The sequence below is a fragment of the Nerophis ophidion genome, linkage group LG06, assembly GCF_033978795.1.
Source record: "Nerophis ophidion isolate RoL-2023_Sa linkage group LG06, RoL_Noph_v1.0, whole genome shotgun sequence".
Taxonomy (NCBI): domain Eukaryota; kingdom Metazoa; phylum Chordata; class Actinopteri; order Syngnathiformes; family Syngnathidae; genus Nerophis; species Nerophis ophidion.
In genome coordinates this window covers 62,382,213-62,405,730 of record NC_084616.1, presented here as the reverse complement: position 1 = coordinate 62,405,730, position 23,518 = coordinate 62,382,213, and the positions used below count along the sequence as shown (strand labels likewise).

The following is a 23,518-nucleotide window of genomic DNA, read 5'->3' as shown; positions in this document are numbered from 1 at the left end:
ACGGTAAATTGATCAAATTGGCTATTTCTGGCAATTTATTTAAGTTTGTATCAAACTGGTAGCCCTTCGCATTAATCAGTACCCAAGAAGTAGCTCTTGGTTTCAAAAAGGTTGGTGACCCCTCCTTTAGCTGGAAGAGATGCTGATTAGTAACTATTTTTGACATGAAAAAAGACACTTTCAGGAATGATACTCATTTAGGACCTATTCTCCTGTTTCCATTTCAGTGTTTTGTTAAGCACGTTTCTCTTATTATCCCATCCAGTATAATTAAGGTCCCAGTGTGTAAATCAGGAAGGCCTCTAACAAATGAGGCGGGTTTTACCATGAAACCTTTTTTCGTCCATGTAAAAATCTTAGAACATGGAGTTTTATTAATACTTGTTAACGTCATTGAAGTCTATGAAAAAGATCTAAACTTTGAATTTGAAAAGGCTGAATCAATCTCTGCCGTGCTTGTCATGTGTTTGTGTTGCCATGGTGAGGTAGCGTGTGTTGTGTATGCACGCAACAGGTATGTAACTTTATTTCACTTGTTATTACAGCCACCCTGATGTTATTTGTGTTCTGTTTAGTACAAATGTCGGTGAAGCTGTGACCAGTCAGAGGGGCTATACAGCAGTTTGTTAGTGCGTGCGTGTGTGTGTGTGTGTGTGTGTGTGTGTGTGTATGTGAGAGTGGGTTTGTTTTTGTGTGCTTGTGCTAGAAAGGGAGAGAGTGACAGTTTGATGTAAAAAAAAGAAATCTATTAAATCGGTTGATAGATGCTACATTATATATTAATTTTCTATTTGACATAGTTCAATGATCACAGTAAAGATTAAAATCATGGGGCGGTATAGCTCGGTTGGTAGAGTGGCCATGCCAGCAACTTGAGGGTTGCAGGTTCGATTCCCCTAGTCACTGCCGTTGTGTCCTTGGGCAAGACACTTTTACCCACGTGCTCCCAGTGCCACGCACACTGGTTTAAATGTAACTTAGATATTGGGTTTCACTATGTAAAGCTCTTTGAGTCACTAGAGAAAAGCGCTATATAAATATAATTCACTTCACTTGTATGATTGGACATCCATTAGTACCAGAATGTTCAAATACGGCCGATACGTGTAGTCCCTTTACACTGTGGTCGCACTCACAGACAACAATGTGCATTTTGATCATGGTCCTTTTATCCTTATTTCAATGGATGTTTCCAGGTGTCTCATTTGAAGCGACCAGAATAGATGTGATAGTCTTATTGAAAAGTGTGCATCTTGGATGAAGGCGTGCAGTGACGGACTTAATGGAGGTCTATGATGCAAAACCAACTTTCCTTACTGAAGATCTTTGTCTGAGTCCGCCATTGTAGTCCCACGCTGTTGACCAGGGGTCATCAACGCGGTGCCCGCGGGCACCAGGTAGCCCGTAAGGACCAGATGAGTCGCCCGCTGGCCTGTTCTAAAAATAGCTCAAATAGCAGCACTTACCAGTGAGCTGCCTCTTTTTTTTAAATTGTATTTATTTACTAGCAAGCTCGTCAACATTTTTACTTCTAAGAGAGAAAAAACTCAAATAGAATTAGAAAATCCAAGGAAAAATATTTGAAAGACTTGGTCTTCACTTGTTTAAAAAAATGTATTTATTTTTTTTACTTTGCTTCTTATAACTTTCAGAAAGACAGTTTTAGAGAAAAAATACAACCTTAAAAATGATTTTAGGATTTTAAAACACATGTACCTTTTTACCTTTTAAATTCCTTCCTGTTCTTTCCTGACAATTCGAATCAATTTTCAAGTAAATTTTTGTTTTTTTATTGAAAAGAATAAATACATTTTAATTTAATTCTTCATTTTAGCTTCTGTTTTTTTCGACGAAGAATATTTGTGAAATATTTCTTCAAACTTATTATGATTGAATTTGAAAAAAAATTATTCTAGAAAATCTAGAAAATCTGTAGCATCAAATTTAAATCGTATTTTACAGTCTTTTGAATTTATTTAAAAAGTTTGATTCTGGAAAATGTAGAAGAAATAATGATTTGTCTTTGTTATAAATATAGCTTGGTCCAATTTGTTATATATTCTAACAAAGTGCAGACTGGATTTAAAACATGTCATCAAAATTCTAAAATTAATCTTAATCAGGAACAATTACTAATGATGTTCCATAAATTATTTTTTTATTTTTTTCAGAAAGATTCAAATTAGCTAGTTTTTCTCTTCATTTTTTTCGGTTGAATTTTGACTTTTAAAGAGTCGAAATTGAAGATAAACTATGTTTCCAAATTAAAAATTTTTTTTTCATGTTTTCTCCTCTTTTAAACCGTCCAATTAAGTGTTTTTTCATCATTTATTCTCTACAAAAAACCTTCGGTAAAAGGAAAAAAAATGTACGATGGAATTTTTTTATATTTATAGATTTATTTATTAAAGGTAAACTGAGCAAATTGGCTATTCCTGGGAATTTATTTAAGTGTGTATCAAACTGGTAGCCCTTCGCATTAATCAGTACCCAAGAAGTAGCTCTTGGTTTCAAAAAGGTTGGTGACCCCTGCTGTAGTCTGTAAGCTCCTTCTTATTCTTTATACTGTTGTGGGGCAGTCTAGTTCATACATGCACATGCATCCTCTGCTGTTGCCATTTCTAAAACAAAGTAGCGTATACTGTAGTTCTAACTTATATCTGTCAATAAACCACGATATGGAAGTGCAAAAAACTAAAACATGGATGACGGGGAGAAAATGCATTCAAAGTGGAGGCTCTAAAATAAGACAGCCCACAAAACAGCGCATCCTGAAGAGACGGTCAGAAAGTGGTTTGAAGATGGTCTGTAAAACATAATCCATGCAAAATGTTGACCAAAGAACCACCATTACATGTTATGTAGACCACAAGGAAGTGTTTTTAAATGTAGAAAAAAATCATAATATGGCCCAATAAAAGAGGACTTATGATGTTTTTTTTTACATTCAAAACTCTTCCTTGTGGTATATGAAAACTGTTTTGGATCAGCTTTGTGTCACTTTTGTAACCTGTTTTTTAAGTCTGTCTGCAAGCTGGCCATTTGTGGAGGAATATCCAGATTGCGATTGAAACCACACCCCATCCTCTTCAAAATTAAATCTAACTGATCTTTTCAAAGCCTTCTGAATCCCACCACTACTGACCACGCAGTCTGATAGTTTATAAATCAATGATGAAATATTAACATTGCAACACATGCCAATACAGCCTGTTTAGTTTACCAAATTGCAATTGTAAATTTCCCGCGAGTTTCTTGTTGAAAACGTCGCGGAATGATGACGTGTACGCGTGACGTCACTGACTGTCAGGAAATATTAGCAGCTGCACCACTCGCGGCTAAAAGTCGTCTGCTTTAATCGCATAATTACACAGTATTTTGGACATCTGTGTTGCTGAATCTTTTGCAATTTGTTCATTTAACAATGGAGACTATAAAGAACAATGCTGTCGGTGGAAAGCGGTGTATTGCAGCTGTCTTTAGCACAGAGAAACAGACGATTTTTCTTTGTTTGTTGTAAAGCGGAGCGGTCAAGCGAACATGTTTTCTCTACGTCAACCAGCATGTTTTTGGATGGGGAAATTGTGATATATATCTTACCGGAGATATCATTGGATTATTTTTCGTCCTGTAGCAGTCTCTCTCTGAGACACTTCATGTTCATCGCAGCCATCCGACCTCGAGGTATGTCTTTACAATCTTTTACAATCTTTAAAATCTAACTAAAACACTATTAAAACAATAAGCAGATAAAGGATCTTTCAGAATTATTCTAGTAAATGTGTCTAATTACATCTGAAATGCTCACACTGCTGTCGCTTTTTTTTTTTCTATTCCTTTACCATCAATATCTTAATTCACAAATCTTTCATCCTCGCTCAAATTAATGGGGAAATTGTCGCTTTCTCGGTCCGAATAGCTCTTACTGCTAGTGTCTCCCATTAAAAACAATGGGAATATGTGTGGACCTCTACAACCAGTGACGTCACGAGCACATACTTCCGGTACAGGCAGGGCTTTTCTATTAGCGACCAAAAGTTGCGAACTTTATCGTCGATGTTCTCTACTAAATCCTTTCAGCAAAAATATGGCATTATGCCCCGAAATGATCAAGAATGACACATAGAATGAACCTGCTATTCCCGTTTGAATAAGAAAATCTCATTTCAGTAGGCCTTTAAAAAAATGTATGCTTTTTAAATATTTGTCTTAAAGTCGTCACCACTTTTTTTTTCATGACACAGTTGATAATAAACTTCAAAAACCTTATATAGATTCACCGGTTATGTCATTAGGTATATCTGCAGACTAGCTGCATAAGAAAGCTGCTTTTGGCAGAATTTACATGACTACATGTTGCATGTTGTGCATGAAAAGATTATAAAATACTTTATCCTACCTTTTTTTGTGTTTCCTCATTGCCCGAAGCAGAGGGGAGGAGCTCCTCTCCCTCTGGATGAGAGCTAGAGTTGATGTCCAAATCAGTTCATCCAGCTCGCCTTGACGTCATCTTGTAGCAACTGCCAAACCCTGCGAAAATAATGCCTATATTGCATGAACTTTATGATTTAATGCTTCGACATTGTTTAACACAAGTATTCAACTTTGGAATAACATGCATAAGTCAAAAAAGACTAAATTAATCATAGGTCACATTTAACTACACGGGAGAACAGGGCCCATCAAGTATAACTACATAGTGTAGAATTCAATACAGACTCGATGACCAAGGTTGACTCAGAGTAAGTGGAACAGTATCTAAACTCTCCAAACTCATCCTCGTTGAAATGTTTCATATTACAGGGTCAGTACGGAAGTTATCAACAATAAAGTACACTTTGGTTTCCTGATCGCTGGATGGAAGTAAGAAGGCAGCTCCAGTCGGAGTTTGGTTGAAAAGTGACATCTGATGCATTTCATTAAATAAGTTTAATTATTTTTCATTATTTAATTTTGTGTTGTTGTTTTATGTATGTGACAAAAAACAGTACTGTTTTTTTTTCTCAACAGGTTTTCTATGCTAATCGGGTCTAGCAACTATTGGAACCTTTCTATTTGGGATTCTTAAAATAGTGTATTTTTGTTTTCCTGTTTATCCATCCAGGACGATGCAATGCACATTATTGCATATATTTAACACAGGCAATGCCATAATATCATGTGTACAAGTGTTGTATATATAAGGTTTGTAGCCAATCGACTAATTTGCATGTTTTCAGGTCACTTTGAGTTTTTTTTAATTTCGTATAGCAAATCATTCCAAAACTTAGGCCATATCCTTAAAAAATGACTGGCCATATTTATATAATTTAGTAAACGGAATTTAATTTAGTAGACACTATAAGCAATTTGTTTCATTGTTGCTTTTTCTGCTCTGTAATTGCCTTTGTACTTGCCTTTACCTTTAACCACTGCATTTATTGTGTTTCCTTAGGAATAATTTTTATTTTCTTCTAAAGAGTCTTTAAAAAAAAAAGGGATGTCAGCAGTAAAATGTATTTCTCCCTGATAAAACTGATTGAAAAAGCAAGCTTTGTGTTTACTTTGTTGGTGACATTGTTCAACATCACAAAAAGGTAAATCCGGGTTCTATTGACTATGAAGTGGGGACGGCGTGGCACAGTGGTAGAGTGGCCGTGTGCAACCCGAGGGTCCCTGGTTCAATCCCCACCTAGTACCAACCTCGTCACGTCCGTTGTGTCCTGAGCAAGACACTTCACCCTTGCTCCTGATGGGTGCTGGTTAGCGCCTTGCATGGCAGCTCCCTCCATCAGTGTTTGAATGTGTGTGTGAATGGGTAAACGTGGAAGTAGTGCCAAAGCGCTTTGAGTACCTTGAAGGTAGAAAAGTGCTATACAAGTACAACCGATTTATCATTTAAGTGTTCGAAAGGTCCTAAAACCTGACTTGAGGTTTGTATGTGTTTGTCAGACTCTGATATGATTATGTGTTGTCACTATCTGCTGTACATCTATCCAATTGTCATGGGATGCTAACATGCATCCACAGTTAGGGGTGTAACAAACAGCACAATACCGCTTGTCCTCATTATGATACCAATGAGCTAGAACCTATTATATCTTACTTAGGGGCGACAGGCAAGATACACACTGGACTGGTTGCCAGTCAATTACAGGACACAAACAGACACACTACCATTCACACCTGTGCACAGTTTAAATGTTTTGGGACTATAGAGGAGAACTTGGAGAAAACCCACGCATGCATGAAGAAATCATTAAACAAGCAAACTGAGATTTAACAAATGTAGGATTTCACCCCTCAATGCTAACTGTGTAACTAACATCATTAAAACATTTAAACCACGTCTATTAGGGTTCTCATCTGATGATATTTACTAGGCGAGTAACGGAACGTGCATTGGTAATTCTTTGTGAGAGTAATGAGGTCGGTGAAACCAAGCAAAGGGGCGAGTGAGCCCACTAAGTTGATGTTGACATGGTCGAACCTGCCTCTCGGGAACAGCACATTGCTGCAACAAGGCCTTGTTTTTGGCGGTGCACTTTTGCGACTTGACAGGCCACACATGAGTCAAACTAGGTACTTTTTCAGCCCTCTACAGACAAACTTCTGCGCCACCAGCCATGCCTAGGCTGGCCAGTTGAGAGATCGGACCACAGCCTGACTCCTGAGTCACGGACCGTGATTTCTTTCTGGTGCAGTCCAGTGCCCGAACCCCTGAATCTTGCGGTCAGTGGCCTGTTATACACCCGTACGCGAGAAGTACAGACCTATCTACACCGTGCTGACGGTTCCTCCGGAGAGGCAGTCCGTGACCACGTTGGTCTTGCCCATGATGTGTCGGATGTCTGTGGTGTACTCCGAGATGAACGACAGTTGGCGTTGTTGGTGGGCAGACCACAGCTCGGCCAGCTAGAACAGGGGCGCTCACACTTTTTCTGCAGGCGAGCTACTTTTCAATTGACCAAGTCGAGGAGATCTACCTCATTCCTATTTATAATTTATATTTATTTATTTATGAAAGAGACATTTTTGTTAACAAGTTAATGGTGGTTAATGATAATACAAGCATGTTTAACACACATAGATTCCTTTCTTTCATGAAGACAATAATATAAGTTGGTGTATTTGATTCTGATGACTTGCATTGATTGGAATTAGACAGTGGTGCTGATAACGTCCGCATTTTCAAATGGAGGAAAAAAAAAGTCCTCCTTTCTGTCCAATACCACATGAAAGTGGTTGGATTTGGCATCTCATTTGTCCAACTTGCATACTCGTTTTTAAACACTTTGTTATGAGAGTAGCATATGTGTGTGGCCCTTTAATGTCTGGCAGCAGGTGAGTCACGTCAGTGAGAGTGCGGGTGGGCAAGCAAGTGAGAAAGCGGTCGCTGAGGGCGGGGGAGAAATACATTGGCATCAAACTCCGTAGCTTGCTAGCTTGTGCACGCTAGCTTTCTGAGACTCTTATTTTGTTAGCACAGGCAGGATGAAACAGGTATTTTATGGTGAAGACAGGAACTGTGCAGTCGGTCTTTAGAGTTTTGACAGTAGGTACGGAGTCTCTAGAAATAAAATGTGTTTCTCTGCGTCCGCCCTGTTAGTGATTTTTTTCTTAAATATGAGCTTGCAGCAGCCAGCATCATCTCACAAGATCCTCGGGTGCCGAGAATGTCAAACAACTGACGAAAGTGAAGTCTTGGTATGATTGATGATTGCTCATTTTTATGTCTATTTTTTAATGCCTGGCTTGAGATCGACTGACACACCCTCCGAGATCGACCAGTCGATCGCGATCGACGTAATGGGCACCCCTGACCTAGAACATGGAGTATGCGAGGGGTTTGTGTTCCACGAAAACCATAAATTTGTGGCTTTCAAGGATGAAGGAGAAGTGGTGGAATGGCGACCAGACGCCGAGCAGCTTGTGTCCAAGGTGCTGTGTTTACGCTCTGTGGCAACTAAAGCTGGCAATTGAAAAAGACAAGCAGGACTGATGAGACAAAAATTGTACTCTTTGGAGTAAAAGCCGGGCATCATGTTTGGAGGAAACCAGGCACTACTCATTTCCAGAACAAGTACATCCATACAATGAAGCATGCAGATGGCAAAATCATGCTGTGGGAATGTTTTTTAGTGGCAGGAACTGGGACACTAATAAGTGTAAAGGGAAAGATGAATGCAGCAATGTGCAGAGAAATCCTGAATGAAAACCAATGCTTGCCATCCAACCTGATGGGGGTGGAGAGGTGCCACAGAGAGGAATGGGCAATACTGTCCAGAAATAGGTGTGGTAAGCAGTTTGGGGCATCTATTTCAAAAATACTTGAGAATGCAATTGCTGCCAAAGGTGCATCAACAAAGTATTGAACAAAGATTATGAATACTAGTGTACCATTTATTTTTTATTGTTTTTAAATGTATTTTCACAATAGGTTGATCGGCAACACTAAATTGGCCCTAGTGTGTGAATGTTGTCCGTCTATCTGTGTTGGCCCTGCGATGAGGTGGTGACTTGTCCAGGGTGTAAATAAATAAATGATAAATGGGTGGTACTTGTATAGCGCTTTTCTACCTTCAAGGTACTCAAAGTGCTTTGACACTACTTCCACATTTACCCATTCACACACACATTCACACACTGATGGAGGGAGCTGCCATGCAAGGCGCTAACCAGCACCCATCAGGAGCAAGGGTGAAGTGTCTTGCTCAGGACACAACGGGCATGACGAGGTTGGTACTAGGTGGGGATTGAACCAGGGACCCTTGGGTTACGCACGGCCACTCTTCCACTGCGCCACGCCGTCCCTTGTTTACCCCACCTTCCGCCCAATTGTAGCTGAGATAGGCACCAGCGCCCCCCGCGACCTCAAAGGGAATAAGCGGTAGAGAATGGATGGATGGATGGCATTTTCACAATGCCATTATGGGGTATTGTATGTAGAATTTTGAGGACTGTGGCGGGCACTAGGACCATGCTCACACTCAGCAGGATGGGTGCGGTTTGTGTCTGTTTGGACACACTTTAAAAGTACTTGTTGTGTTGTGTGATCTTCAGTTCTTATGTTGGCAGTCTTGCAATAAAGACCTGAAAAAAACAATGCTGTGTTTCTTGCATTTGCCACATTGGATCACGTCGGGGTCACCAATGTGGCAAATGCAAAAAAGACAGCATTGTTTCTTTCAGGTATTTATTGCAAGACTGCCAACATAAGAACTGAATATCACATAACACAACAAGTACGTTTAAAGTGTGTCTAAACAGACACAAACCACACCTATCCTGCTGCGTGTGAGCATGGTCCTAGTGCCCGCCACAGGACAACAGTTAATTTTTTCCATTTTGCAAAAAGGCTGTAAACATAACAAACTATGGAAGAAAATAACATGCTGTGAATATTTTCCGGATGCACCGTAAGCTTGTCATTGTTTGTCACAGTGAAAACATGAACTGCACACTGCATATGAAACACATGAAATATTATTCTCTTCAAGCTGATATAAATTTTATTTAGTTGAAAAAAAGGTCATAATTACCACTTGGCCGAAATACTGTTTCAAGTATAATATCCTATATTTCTGGATCCTCTTAAAGGCCTACTGAAATGAAATGTTCTTATTTAAACGGGGATAGCGGGTCCATTCTATGTGTCATACTTGATCATTTTGCGATATTGCCATATTTTTGCTGAAAAGATTTAGTAGAGAACATCGATGATAAAGTTCGCAACTTTCGGTGTTAAGAGAAAAGCCCTGCCTCTACCGGAAGTCGCAGACGATGACGTCACACGTGCGGGGGCTCCTCACATATTCACATTGTTTTTAATGGGAGCCTCCAACAAAAAGTGCTATTCGGACCGAGAAAACGACAATTTCCCCATTAATTTGAGCAAGGATGAAAGATTTGTGTTTGAGGATATTGATAGCGACGGACTAGAAAAAAAAATAAAATACTAAAAAAAACAAGTTAAAAAAAAACGCGATTGCATTGGGAAATTCCGATGTTTTTAGAGACATTTACTGGGATAATTCTGGGAAATCCCTTATCTTTCTATTGTGTTGCTAGTGTTTTAGTGAGTTAAATAGTACCTGATAGTCGGAGGTGTATGTCCACGAGTGTCTTGACGCGCAGTGTCTCAGGGGAGTCGACGGCAGCTTTATGGACGGCACAAACTCAGCTTTTCTCCGGTAAGAAGCGACTTTTTACGACAATTTTCTCACCGAAACCTGCTGGTTGACATTCCGTCGTGATTCATGTTGGCTTGACCGCGCTCTGTTTCATAGTAAAGTTTCACCTACAGGAATTGTAAACAAGGAATCACTGTGTGTTTGTGTGGCTAAAGGCTAAAGCTTCCCAACGCCATGATTCTACTGTGACTTCTTCAATATTAATTGAACAAATTGCAAAAGATTCAGCAACACAGATCTCCAAAATACTGTCTTATTATGCCGTTAAAGCAGACGACTTTTAGCTGTGTGTGTGTGCAGTGCTAATATTTCCTTAAAACCCGTGACGTCTAGCGTACACGTCATCATTACACAACGTTTTCAAGACGAAACTCCCGGAAAATTTATAATTGTAATTTAGTCAACTAAAAAGGCCGTATTAGCATGTGTTGCAATGTTAATATTTCATCATTGATATATAAACTATCAGACTGCGTGGTGGGTAATAGTGGGTTTCAGTAGGCCTTTAAACTTATACCGCTGTGTCTCTCAGCGCTCATGGTGCATGTCATACCTCAAACAATCCGCAGGATGGCAGTAAACATTCAACGAGGCGGGTTTGGTCCCCTTTTACTTCCCGTACCCGAGTCTGTCATAATAGAATTTCCGTTCCAAGTAGTTAAAGCATTTTAGGTTTGGCGGCGCAATACTCCGGCCTATTAATTGATACAACTAGTTGTCATACAAAAAGAGTATCATTCTACTTCTAAACGACCGAATGCTAGCAACATTATCCAGAGTTCGGCTCCGGCTACTTCACAGAAGACCTTCGGGACTTACATGTGTGTTGGCAGAGAGAGAACTCACCTTGGCGGGCAGGCGGAATGTTCCAAGCAAACATGTCAGCACCTCTGCGCCACTGCAGGCTAAAGCCCGAAAAAACGCACAGAAAAGGGAGCTTTCCGAAAAGACGCAGGTAGGTTTGTGACAACGTGAGAGGTACATAACCGTGTTGGTGTTAAAGCAAATAGTGAAATGTTTTTAGTATTTAAAAAAATAAAATAAACACCTGCAAAGTTTCATGGCATCAAACACAACAACCATTCATCCATTTCCTACTGCATCTCAGCTACAATCGGGCGGAAGGCGGGGTACACCCTGGACAAGTCGCTTCCTCATCACAGGGCCAACACAGATACACAACATTCACACTCACATTCACACACTAGGGCAGTGGTTCTTAACATTGTTGGAGGTACCGAACCCCACCCGTTTCATATGCGCATTCCCCGAACCCTATAGTGAAAAATAAAATGTCTCTTTTTTTTTCAAATTCAAGAAAAAGTCATGTTTTTTTTTGCCAGTGCACAAAATGAACCGTGCGTGAACATCACCTTGTTCAAAGAACAAAACCAACACGGTGCATGAACTCACAACAAATTACACACCTTACACACATTACTATGAATTGATTAACGTGGACCCCAACTTAAACAAGTTGAAAAACTTATTTGGGTGTTACCATTTAGTGGTCAATTGTACAGAATATGTACTGTACTGTGTAAACTGAACTGTTTCATATAATATATTCGCTTCCTTTGCAATCTGCGAGTAAAAGTTTAAATCAATCAATCAAACAACCTGCAAATCAGATGGAAAATTAGAGGGAACATTGTTTGGGGGTCTCCATAATACGCCGATTGGGAGAAGTTTTTATTTACACAATAAGTCGGATGTGTCTTTACCTCCGTGGCAAAGGCTCCACCGAACCCCTGAGGCCGACTCACCGAACCCCTAGGGTTCGATCGAACCCAGGTTAAGAACCACTGCACTAAGGCCAATTTAGTGTTGCCAATCAACCTATCCCCAGGTGCATGTCTTTGGAAGTGAGAGGAAGCCGGAGTACCCGCAGAGAACCCAAGCATTCACGGGGAGGACATGCAAACTCCACACAGAAAGATCCCGAGCCTGGGATTGTACCCAGGACTGCAGGACCTTCGTATTGTGAGGCAGACGCACTAACCCCTCTTCCACTGTGAAGCCCCAAACACACCACAATAATTGTAAAGATCCTATTTGGTTGGCACTCATTTATTACTGCTTCATGGTTCTAAAACGTTGTCTATCTCAAAATACGGTTATAGCCCATACATGAGAAACCTCACAATAACATAACTTTTATATAACAAAATAAATATAGTCGATATTACTGTGGTGTATCGTTATACCAGAGGTCGGCAACCTGCGTCCCCGGAGCCGCATGCGGCTCTTGGATCACTCTGATGTGGCTCAGCTGCATACTTGCCGACTCCCCCATTATACCGGGAAGTAGGGCTGGGCGATATTGCCTTTTCTTATTACCGCGATATTTTTAGGCAATATCGCGATACGATATATAGTACAATATTTTGCCTTAGCCTTGAATGAACACTTCATACATATAATCACAGCAGTATTATGATTCTATGTGACTACATTAAAACATTCTTCTTCATACTGCACTAATATATGCTACTTTTAAACTTTCATGCAAAGAAGGAAATCACCCATCCATCCATCCATTTTCTACCGCTTATTCCCTTTCGCGGGGGACGCTGGCGCCTATCTCAGCTACAATCGGGCGGAAGGCAGGGTACACCCTGGACAAGTCGCCACCTCATCGCAGGGCCAACACAGATAGACAGACAACATTCACACTCACATTCACACACTAAGGCCAATTTAGTGTTGCCAATCAACCTATCCCCAGGTGCATGTCTTTGGAAGTGGGAGGAAGCCGGAGTACCCGGAGGGAACCCACGCATTCACGGGGAGGACATGCAAACTCCACACAGAAAGATCCCGAGCCTGGATTTGAACACAGGACTGCAGGAACTTCGTATTGTGAGGCAGACCCAAAACTGTCAAATCAAATCTTTAATGGATTCATCACTATACAGTGTACATCCACGATTAAACTACTGACTAAACTACTACCAATTGTGGATTCAGGCCGGGTGGCCTATTTCAAGTTCCAGGTAACCCTACATTATTATATTTTATAAATAGTAAACCAAGTTGTGGTAGTTAGTCAGTAGTTCTGTCGTGGATGTACGCTGTATAGTCATGAATCCAATAAACGTTTGATTTTACATTTAATTTGCAAAATGCGATTGCGCATTTTGCAAATTGCGAGCCATTGGTATTGTGCTTACAACAGTAGCAACGCTTGTGCCCCACACATGACAAATTAAAGTTGTCTATTCAACATATTCCCGCTTGAAGCCGAACCACCGCCAGACGATGGGCCTCGTGCTGTTTTTCTTGGGAATTAATTCTTCCTTCATTTGTTACGAGATTCGCACCTTCTTTCTCCGCAACAACCCGCTAGCATCACAGTTAACGTTAGCCACGCGGCTACCTCTCCGCTGGGCGAGGGCGTATACGTATGACGTGACAGTATGTTACGTATGAATGTGCGCCTTCTTGTCTGTGAGCAGACACAGGAAAGAGCGAGGAGAGTGTAAAGCCCGCAGCTGCGTGAGAACGTCTACTCGAATATTACGATATAGTAATTTTCTATATAGCACAGAGACAAACCCGCGAAATATATCGTATATCGATATATCGCCCAGCCCTACCGGGAAGTTTTCCATATTTCATTGCCTCTTGCAGGAATTTGCCCAGACTAACATTCTCATATTTTCACCCAGACAACAGTATTAAGGCCGTGCCGTGAAGGGAATGCCTTCAACGTCTCCGTAACAATGTCGTAGCGTCCACTTTAATATTATGCTATCTGAGTGCCGGCTGGCCACATCTAGTGTGCGGCTGCTGACTCAATGCACAAGCTACTGCAAGGCATAGTTGTTCAACAGCCATACAGGTTACACTGAGGGTTGTGGTATAAACAACTTTAACACTCTTACTAATATGCGCCACACTGTGAACCCACACCAAACAAGAATGACAAACACATTTCGGGAGAACATCCGCACTGTAACACATTACAAACGAAACGTAACAAATACCCAGAATCCTATGCATCATAACTATTCCGGGCTCCATTATACACCCCCCACTACCACCCCCACCCTCCGTGCGTCGGTTGAGGTGGGCGGGGTTTGGTGCTAGCGTGGATATATATTGGCCCCTGGAAAAGTAGGGATTTCCGTAGGATTCTGGGTATTTGTTATGTTGCGTTTATGTTGTGTTACAGTGTGGATGTTCTCCCGAAATGTGTTTGTCATTCTTGTTTGATGTGGGTTCACAGTTGGGCGCATATTAGTAAGAGTGTTAAAGTTGTTTATATCACAACCCTCAGTGTAACCTGTTTGACTGTTGAGTAAGTATGCCTTGCAGACGCTAATGAGTGTCTGCAGAAGCCACATACAACATGCAAACTGCCTAGTATGCTGTTTGTTACGATTGTGGAGGGTGTTAAATGCATTGTCACCATTGAACGCCCTTATTACTTTTGTTTGTGTGAAAACCAGCAGACAGCCGAGGGAAGGTATCTCTGAAACTCGGTAGTCTCCCAGGAAAATTGAGATGGTTGGCAAATGTGATGTTGTCAAGCGACATTCAAATAAAACTCGCACTAATATTACATTTTCATATGCGGGTCGTGTGTCTGAGATCCCTGGTTAATACATAGCACAAAGCAAAACAAAACTTTGTACACTGTGGTATTTCATTTTAAATTTCAAAAGAGTCTTGTGGCTCCCATAGTTTTCTTTATTTTGTGTAACGGGTCAAAATGGCTCTTTGAGTGGTAAAGGTTGCCGACCCCTGAAATAGAGAGATAGGAAAGAGCTTCCATAGAGTCCCAAAAGAAGTGGCTCAAGAAGGTAATAAAGTCAGGGAAAAAACTAAAGTGCGTCGAAGGAAATTGCTCTTAAAAATATAATTGTCATTATCTTATGGAATATAATCAAACCTTACTTGTGTCTGCAGCAGTCACTTTGTAAAATGTTTTTTGAACATTTTATTTGTTTGAGAAACTTTATGTCTGGGCAAACCATTTTTGAACATTTCTTTTGGAATCCTATTTTATTCACTTCTCCAAATAACACTACAGTTTTTTCTTATTTGTCTTCTTGGAAATGGTAGTTGATAAGAACTGCTTGTTATGTTTTTGGGAGTGTTTGTTTCAATGTTGTTGTTTTTTTGTTTAAAGAAGCAGCACTGTTTGTTTCTATCCAGACCTACTTCTTTGTAGATAACCGACGTGTGCGGCTGGTGGCCGGTTCAGGTGGGAAAGGAGCCTGCAGCTTTCACAGCGAGCCTCGGAAAGAGTGGGGTGGACCAGATGGAGGAAACGGTGGTGATGGAGGAAGCATCTTTATAAAGGGTGAGAAAATAGCATGTGCCAAAATGTGTTTAAAGCTGAATTTCTTATTTTTTGTCTCTCAGCTGATCGGGTTGTCAAGTCTCTGGTTCAAATAGTTCCTGTGTACAAGGCAGAAGATGGGCAATCAGGGAGCAATAAGAACTGTTATGGTCGAAATGGTCGCCCATCATTTATTTCTGTGAGTGAAAATAATACCTGTCAAACTTCTTGAAAGTTGTGTCTCACTTATGTGTTTTGTGGTAGGTTCCAATTGGCACTGTGGTGAAGGAGCAGGGACGGATTATTGTAGATCTTTCTGTGCATGGCCAGGAGTATATGGCTGTGTTTGGAGGAGCTGGAGGAAAAGGGAACAGGTTCTTTCTGTCCAATGAGAACCGCGCCCCTGTGACTGCAACCCACGGAAGTGAGGGCGAGGAGAGAGTTCTTCATCTAGCGTTGCGCACTATGGCCCATGCTGGACTGGTGAGAAGAAGCTCTCGCGGTTTGAAAAGGCGCAAAGTGTTCTGTAACAATTGATTTATTCCATCCAGGTTGGGTTTCCAAATGCTGGAAAATCCTCTTTGCTGAGAGCCATCTCCAGAGCCAGGCCTGCTGTAGCTCCTTATCCTTTCACAACACTCAACCCTCATGTCGGAATTGTCAAGTACAGAGATTATGAGCAAATTGCAGGTACGTTAAGGACCTACAGTGTCCAAATGACCGACTTTTTACTAACAAGTTCACGTCATTCATTTTTTGCTCCTGAATGTGAGTCTGGTAGTCATTTGCCATAATATCAATTCGTTTTTGAGTAATTGGTAGATAACTAACTGTACTTGGAACATCCACTTTCCATTGCCAGGTTTGATATGCCACCCCCTCTTGGTGTGATGTCATCCACAGAACTGAAACCTATTTCCCTGCATAAGCACTGTGGATAAAAGCATGTAAAACATACTATTTTGATCATTAAATAGCATGTTTTTAATCATTGGTTCATAACTGATATGGTTAACATTATGTTTCAAAATAAATATAAGAGTACCTGCATTATCCTTAAATCTTATAATTGGAATATAAGGCCGTAAAATGTCTTAAATTCCATCAAAATCTGGTTAAAAAGTTTTGAATATGACCATGACAGTTCTTAAAAATAGATTAAAATGTTATAAATCTATAAATATCAGAAATCTGTAAAAGCTGGCTTTTAAACACTTACATTTTTGTAGGTGCTATTAAAGGGGAACTGCACTTTTTTTGGAATTGTGTCTATCGTTTACAATTCCTATTCAAGAAAAGAACAACCGTTCATCTTTTTTTCTGCATTCTAAATAGAAAATACATTTGATCACTTTAAGCATTCGGCGACGCAGTAATTCATACTTGCCAACCCTCCCAAATTTCAGTGCCTCTCACGAAAGTCTCCCGGGACAACCATTCTCCCAGATTAACTCGTCAGATTATCGTCTTCATCCTTCTATTCAAGTGAGAGGCATTATTTATGATCTAGAATAAACCTTTGAGCTCCGAGGCGTAAAAGCAGCTCACCGAAGCCTCTGAGCACAAACTGTTAGCTCCCGCTGATCACGGTGCCGCTAAAAACAGTTTGTCTCCGTTAGTGCTTATAATAACAATATTGCTAATATTTATTTAATATTCTTGTCACAAAATATAAATGGAGTATTGTTGGTGCTTTTTAGATGTTTTTTAGAGGGAGTTATGGGCGGAATAGAGGACCTCTCATTGACTCAATTGTAAGCGGATTTTTATTTACGAGCTAGAATGCTTATTTAAAAATCCCATCTGTCGTCATGATTGTGAACGATAGGCAAAATTCCCCAAGAAGTCCAGTTCCCCTTTAACAAATACAAACTGGAACTAATTAATTAGCTATGCAGCCCGATCATTATTTAACCCAGCACAACCAACTGTTGATGTGTGGGCACGGAGCAGAGATGAGCTAGCTAGGTTACGAAATTTGTGGCTGTAGAGCAAACAATTCAATGTTTGATTTTAACCAGTAGATGGAAAGTAAACCTGGACAATAAATCAAATGTTGATTTTGACTTTGATTATGGCTTCTCACAACCATGACAATATAATTATCAAAATAAGCAATTATTGGGCATTGGAACATGCATTCAAATTTTTGGAGCTTGTAACAGTGAAATGAGTGCAAAAAGAGCAGGTCTACGAGAAGTTTGGGATCTCACCACGTTTGCTACTTTTTATTTAACACAGCGCTATGTTTTCGTAGTACAATAAATACAGTCAGACCTGTTTTAGCGGCCACCTGTCCATGGCGATCTCTTACCGATACCACCCCCAAAATTTCCCCCCGCAGAAACAAGTAGTGTTATATACCTTGTCAAAAACGGACACCTGTAAACGTCAGAACAGTTTTTTAAAAGTATAGCGCCCACCGATATCAAAATCTGCCATACCACAACCTGTGAAATTTAATTTGTTAGGCGGGATTTGCGGTGGGCGCAATGGGATCCCAACCGGGGGGTTGCGAGCAGCCAGACCATGCAGTCGCACCGGGACTCGGCAAGTTTACCGAAGCTCCCCTAAGCTTTGTGCAGTTGAATGATCCCCAAAAGTGTGGCATGAATGGAAAACAGCATGCCATTCACGTGAGCAACAATGAGTAGGCTCAAATTCAATAGCATTGTTCAAGCTTTGCAAACCAGTATTTTAGAAAGGGTTTACTACAAGTCCGGGTGCATGTAGACGTAATTGTTTAAAGGTCAACATGTACAGAAATTCTAAATGGCGGCCAACCTGTCTATTGCGGTCACTTTGTCTACCCTTGAGTGGTCACTATAAACAGGTTTGGCTGTACCCATGTTTTCAAATGAATTAATCAATAATTATGCTGTTAATCGTGATTACAATATCAATCAAAAGTAATTGTGATTACTTTTTTGCAATAATTGTCAACCCAATGGAAAGGTATAAAAAGTTTTTACCGATGTCAGTCTGGTCAGGACCCGGATATGGAGGGCAGCATTTGTAAACATTGTGGTGAAAGTGAATGGAACAAGAAATAAAAAGTCGAAAATCTGGGATAAGTCAGTGTCAAAAGATTTAATAACACCACCAACACCTGCACAACTGTACAAGAAACAACTTACACCTCCCTCATCCAATGGAGCGGTATTTAAGTAAAGTGGTGCCAACTGCCAAAGGGTCTTTACTAGTAAATAATACTATTATACAGTGATCAATCAAAGTGTATTTTATAACCCTTAATCACAAATATCTCTCAAAGGGCTACACAAGCCACAACGACATCCTTGACTCAGATCCCACATCAGGGCAAGAAAAAACTTAACCCACTGGGAACAACGAGAAACCTTGGAAGAACCACCACATCTGCAAAAGTGAATCATTTAGTATTAGCAGAAGTTGTAGCAGTCTCTTTCACAAACCTGCTTTCTTCCACTACGGCCGACTTTCTGGTTGTTTTTACGTGATATCACTTGATATGAAATATCTACTGCAAGAAGACTTTATAACATTGAGCAAGGCTTCGGAATTTCCTGAAAATCTGAAAAAAAGGCTATCGCAATGTTTGCCATTATTATTTTCCAAACAAATATAGTTTAAAATAAAGAGTCTTCCGGTGTTTTGTTTGGTTCAACATTTAGTTTTCCAATGTAAAAGAGCAGTGAATTAATTCATATACAAAAGTTATAATTTAGTCTGGGCCTCTGATTTTCTTTAGGGTCTTTATGCTTCTTTGTCAGTATGGACGTAAAATGGTCTTAAATTGTATTCATCGTGTTCTTAAAAATGTCTTTGAAAGTCTTGAATTTGACTTTCAGAGTATAAAACACTTCCCTTCTCTTCCATGGACACCTTAGCCTGTTTCCTCATGCTCTTCAGCATTTCTTCAAGCATCTTGAGAAAAATCAGTAAAATAATCAGAATCAGAATAGTTTTTATTGCCATTGTTTGAGAACGGGTTCACAAACTAGGAATTTTTCTTGGTGCAACGTGAAAGAGGATGCCAAAAAGAATGGTCGTGGCTTACCTTCTTTTTCTCTTGTTTTTGAGCGCAGTCTGCTCTTCTCTCTCTTTTTCCACTGGTTCGGACTCAGTCTTTCTCCCCTGTAGGACCCTCCTGATTTTTACAATCACATTTGGCTTTTACTTGTCCAGGGTGTATCCTGCCTATCACCCGAATGCAGCTGGGATAGGCTCCAGCACCCCTTGTTACCCTGAAAGCGACAAGTGGTAGAAGATGGATGGATTTTCCTTTATTTTTTCCCCCCCCCATCAAAACCTTTCTTCTTCAAAGTCAGAATCATTAAAACGGGTTAAAAATGACACTCTTGTTTGGTCTGTCCCATTTTGAGTGAAGAAGTCCATACTTTCCGCATACTCCCACCATTTGTAAATGTGTGCAGACTGACCCCTACTTTAGGTCAATTACTAAAACCTGCAACAATGCACAGAGGTGGGTAGTAACACGCTACATTTACTCCGTTACATCTACTTGAGTAACTTTTGGGATAAATTGTACTTCTAAGCGTAGTTTTTATGCAACATACTTTTACTTTTACTTGAGTATATTTATAATGAAGAAACGCTACTTTTACTCCGCTCCATTTATCTACAATCAGCTCGTTACTCGCTACTTTTTTTTTTATTGATCTGTTAATGCACATTTTGTTTGTTTTGATTTTGTCAGACACGCATTCAAAGTAGGAACTACGCATGCCTTCGTTTCACCAATCAAATGCAGTCACTGGTGACGTTGGACCAATCAAACAAAACCAGGCGGTCACGTGACCGTCACACGTCGAATTCGACCTAAAAAAGTTGAAAAACTTATTGGGATGTTACTATTTAGTGGTCAATTGTGCAGAATATGTACTGTACTGTGCAATCTACTAATAAAAGAATCAATCGAAAGTGTAAAGGAAAAACGACACTTTTTATTTCAACTGTACTTCCCGTCATAAGCCTAGTGGCTGATCGCACAGTTCCTGTCTTCACAATAAAAGCGCCGCTCCATCGCGCCTGCGCTAACAAAATAAGACTCTCCGAAAGCCAGCGCAAACAAGCTAGCAAACTACGGAGTTTGCCGCCAATGTATTTCTTGTAAAGTGTATAAAAACGAATGTGGAAGCTGGACAAATAAGATGCCAAAAACCAACGACTTTCATGTGGTATTAGACAGAAAAGAGGAAATTTTTTTCTCCTCCATTTGAAAATGTGGACATTATCAGCACTATACTGTCTGATTCCAATCAATGCAAGTCATCAGAATCAGGTAATACACCAACTTATATTCTTGTCTTCATGAAAGATAGGAATCTATATGTTAAACATGCATGTATATTCATTAAAACACCTTTAACATTTCAACAAAAACGGCAAAATAAAAAACTATAAATTATATACTGTGTGTATAAATATATATGATATGTGTGTATATGTATATATGAAGTAAATCACCTCGACTTGGTCATTTATTAAGTAATTGATTAACGTTGAAAAACTTATTGGAGTGTTACCATTTAGTGGTCAATTGTAGGGAATATGTACTGTACTGTGCAATCTAATAATACAAGTTTCAATCAATCGATGAATGCCTACTGAGCCTATAGTGCTGTTAAGTTATTGTGGCTCAATTTGCCTTAATTTTTTTATTTTAATGTGTTATTATTTAATGTATATTGTTTTAGTTGCTTAAGAGATATTCCTGGCTATGAATTTGCTCATTGCTATTTTTATGTTTTTGTGCATTATCTGTTGCCGTAATTATTAAACGAACAAGTTACTCATCAGTTACTCAGTACTTGAGTAGTTTTTTCACAACATACTTTTTACTTTTACTCAAGTAAATATTTGGATGACTACTCCTTACTTTTACTTGAGTAATAAATCTCTAAAGTAACAGTACTCTTACTTGAGTACAATTTCTGGCTAATCTACCCACCTCTGACAATGCATATGGCAGACATACAGTGGGGCAAAAAAGTATTTAGTCAGCCACCGATTGTGCAAGTTCTCCCACTTAAAATGATGACAGAGGTCTGTAATTTTCATCATAGGTACACTTCAACTGTGAGAGACAGAATGTGAAAAAAAAATAATCCAGGAATTCACATTGTAGGAATTTTTAAAGAATTCATTTATAATTTATGGTGGAAAATAAGTATTTGGACAACCATTCAAAGCGCTCACTGATGGAAGGAGGTTTTGGCTCAAAATCTCACGATACATGGCCCCATTCATTCTTTCCTTAACACGGATCAATCGTCCTGTCCCCTTAGAAAAACAGCCCCAAAGCATGATGTTTCCACCCCCATGCTTCACAGTAGCTATGGTATTCTTCTTCCTCCAAACACGAGTTGAGTTTATACCAAAATGGATACATGGCTGATACAGCAGAGGATTGGGAGAATGTCATGTGGTCAGATGAAACCAAAATAGAACTTTTTGATATAAACTCAACTCGTGTTTGGAGGAAGAAGAATACTGAGTTGCATCCCAAGAACACCATACCTACTGTGAAGCATGGGGGTGGAAACATCATGCTTTGGGGCTGTTTTTCTAAGGGGACAGGACGATTGATCCGTGTTAAGGAAAGAATGAATGGGGCCATGTATCGTGAGATTTTGAGCCAAAACCTCCTTCCAACAGTGAGCGCTTTGAATGGTTGACAAAATACTTCTTTTCCACCATAAATTATAAATGAATACTTTAAAATTCCTACAATGTGAATTCCTGGATTTTTTTTTTCACATTGTCTCACAGTTGGTGTACCTATGATGAAAATTACAGACCTCTGTCTTAAGTGGGAGAACTTGCACAATCGGTGGCTGACTAAATACTTTTTTGCCCCACTGTATTTGATCATTCCTTCACATTGTGTGACTAGAGCGTGAGTCTGGATGAAGATGTTACTAAAAACACATACTGTGGAATATGAAAAGGCCTCGGCTCTCCGGTATGTGACGTCAGCAGGCTGATGCAGTCCATCCACAGTTGAAATGTACTGAAACTTGTTAGAATGCATGCCTGGAAATCAATACTGTGTTTATTTTGGGAGCATGTTACCTTTAACACACATTTTAGGTCCATGACATGCCAATGTTGACAGTATTAGAGATGCCATTAAAGTAAAGCTGATTAGACCGTCAAAAGTTCCACTGGATCCTGCTTTTAAACATGTCTGTCTTCTTCTTGATGCAGTTGCTGACATCCCAGGCATCATTCAAGGAGCGCATCAAAATCGAGGCCTGGGCCTCTCTTTTCTGCGACACATCGAACGCTGCCGGTTCCTCCTCTTTGTGGTGGACTTGTCGTCCCCTGAGCCCTGGACCCAGCTCCAGCACCTGCGCTATGAACTAGACCAGTATGATCCTGAGCTCTCTCAGCGACCTCATGTCATTGTCGCCAACAAAATAGACTTACCCGAAACCCGGGAAAAGTTACAGACTTTGAAGAGCCGTGTGACTCAAAGAGTCATTGCTGTGTCAGCGGTCACTGGACACAACACAGAGGAGCTCATTTTCCACCTTAGAGAGCTGTATGACGGCTATCTCCATGGAGACAGTAGCACGGAGGAAGGAAAGTACACATGGTAATAAGGAATTGTTTATTTTTAATAAACATAAAACACTTTCCCATTGTTTTGTGAATAGATTGCTAAGTTTTTAAATCCGATTCCTTTATTGAAGGTGAGTTTACAAACTTAAAAACTGGTTCTCAGATCATTAACAAATTAATTTCAAATTATTTACATGTTGAATTGAATTATTTTAATAGCCGATTTTCTGACAGCGTGTCATACAGTTTGGACTGATGTATTTACTTGACCGCTTGGGGGCAGTATTGGACAAACTCCTACAAAACAATGGCTTTTAAACACAATCATTTTCCTTCTAAGAGTAGTGTGTAATGGAAATGAAGTAATACATGTGATTTTTTTGTTTTACTAAATACAGTAGGCCAGATGTAGTTGTTTTTTTTACAATTTCAGTATATTTTCAGAAACAGCAAAATTGTTTAGTGTTGAATTTCAAAATCTGTCAGA

The 23,518-nt window shown here is 39.9% G+C and overlaps 2 protein-coding genes across 5 annotated transcripts in view; both read left to right on the top strand.

Moving 5' to 3' along the window:
• Positions 1–5,492, top strand: part of LOC133555078 (calcium-responsive transactivator-like) — a 30,864-nt gene extending 25,372 nt beyond the window's left edge. The window contains exon 11 of one of the 4 annotated variants that reach the window (XM_061904542.1): positions 4,804–5,492. In XM_061904542.1, the coding sequence (XP_061760526.1) occupies positions 4,804–4,830 (27 nt within the window). In that variant the 3' untranslated portion in view covers positions 4,831–5,492. Of the gene's footprint in view, positions 1–4,428 lie in introns of all 4 variants that reach the window. The other 3 variants (XM_061904540.1, XM_061904539.1, XM_061904541.1) reach the window with 3 other exon arrangements.
• A 5,309-nt stretch (positions 5,493–10,801) lies between these two features.
• mtg2 (mitochondrial ribosome-associated GTPase 2) lies at positions 10,802–23,106 on the top strand. The gene is made up of 6 exons (XM_061904538.1): positions 10,802–11,127; positions 15,336–15,483; positions 15,546–15,661; positions 15,727–15,945; positions 16,014–16,152; positions 22,675–23,106. The coding sequence occupies exons 1-6, from the start codon at positions 10,930–10,932 to the stop codon at positions 23,067–23,069; spliced, it is 1,215 nt and encodes a 404-aa protein (XP_061760522.1). The 5' UTR covers positions 10,802–10,929; the 3' UTR covers positions 23,070–23,106.
• The last annotated feature ends 412 nt before the right edge of the window (positions 23,107–23,518 follow it).

Bases quoted from the DNA above. Each gene is read 5' to 3' on its own strand.
- mtg2 (XM_061904538.1), top strand. From the start codon at position 10,930: ATGCTAGCAACATTATCCAGAGTTCGGCTCCGGCTACTTCACAGAAGA. The intron at 11,128-15,335 runs GTAGGTTTGTGA...GTTTCTATCCAG, and splicing joins AGCTTTCCGAAAAGACGCAG to ACCTACTTCTTTGTAGATAA. The intron at 15,946-16,013 runs GTGAGAAGAAGC...TATTCCATCCAG, and splicing joins CTATGGCCCATGCTGGACTG to GTTGGGTTTCCAAATGCTGG.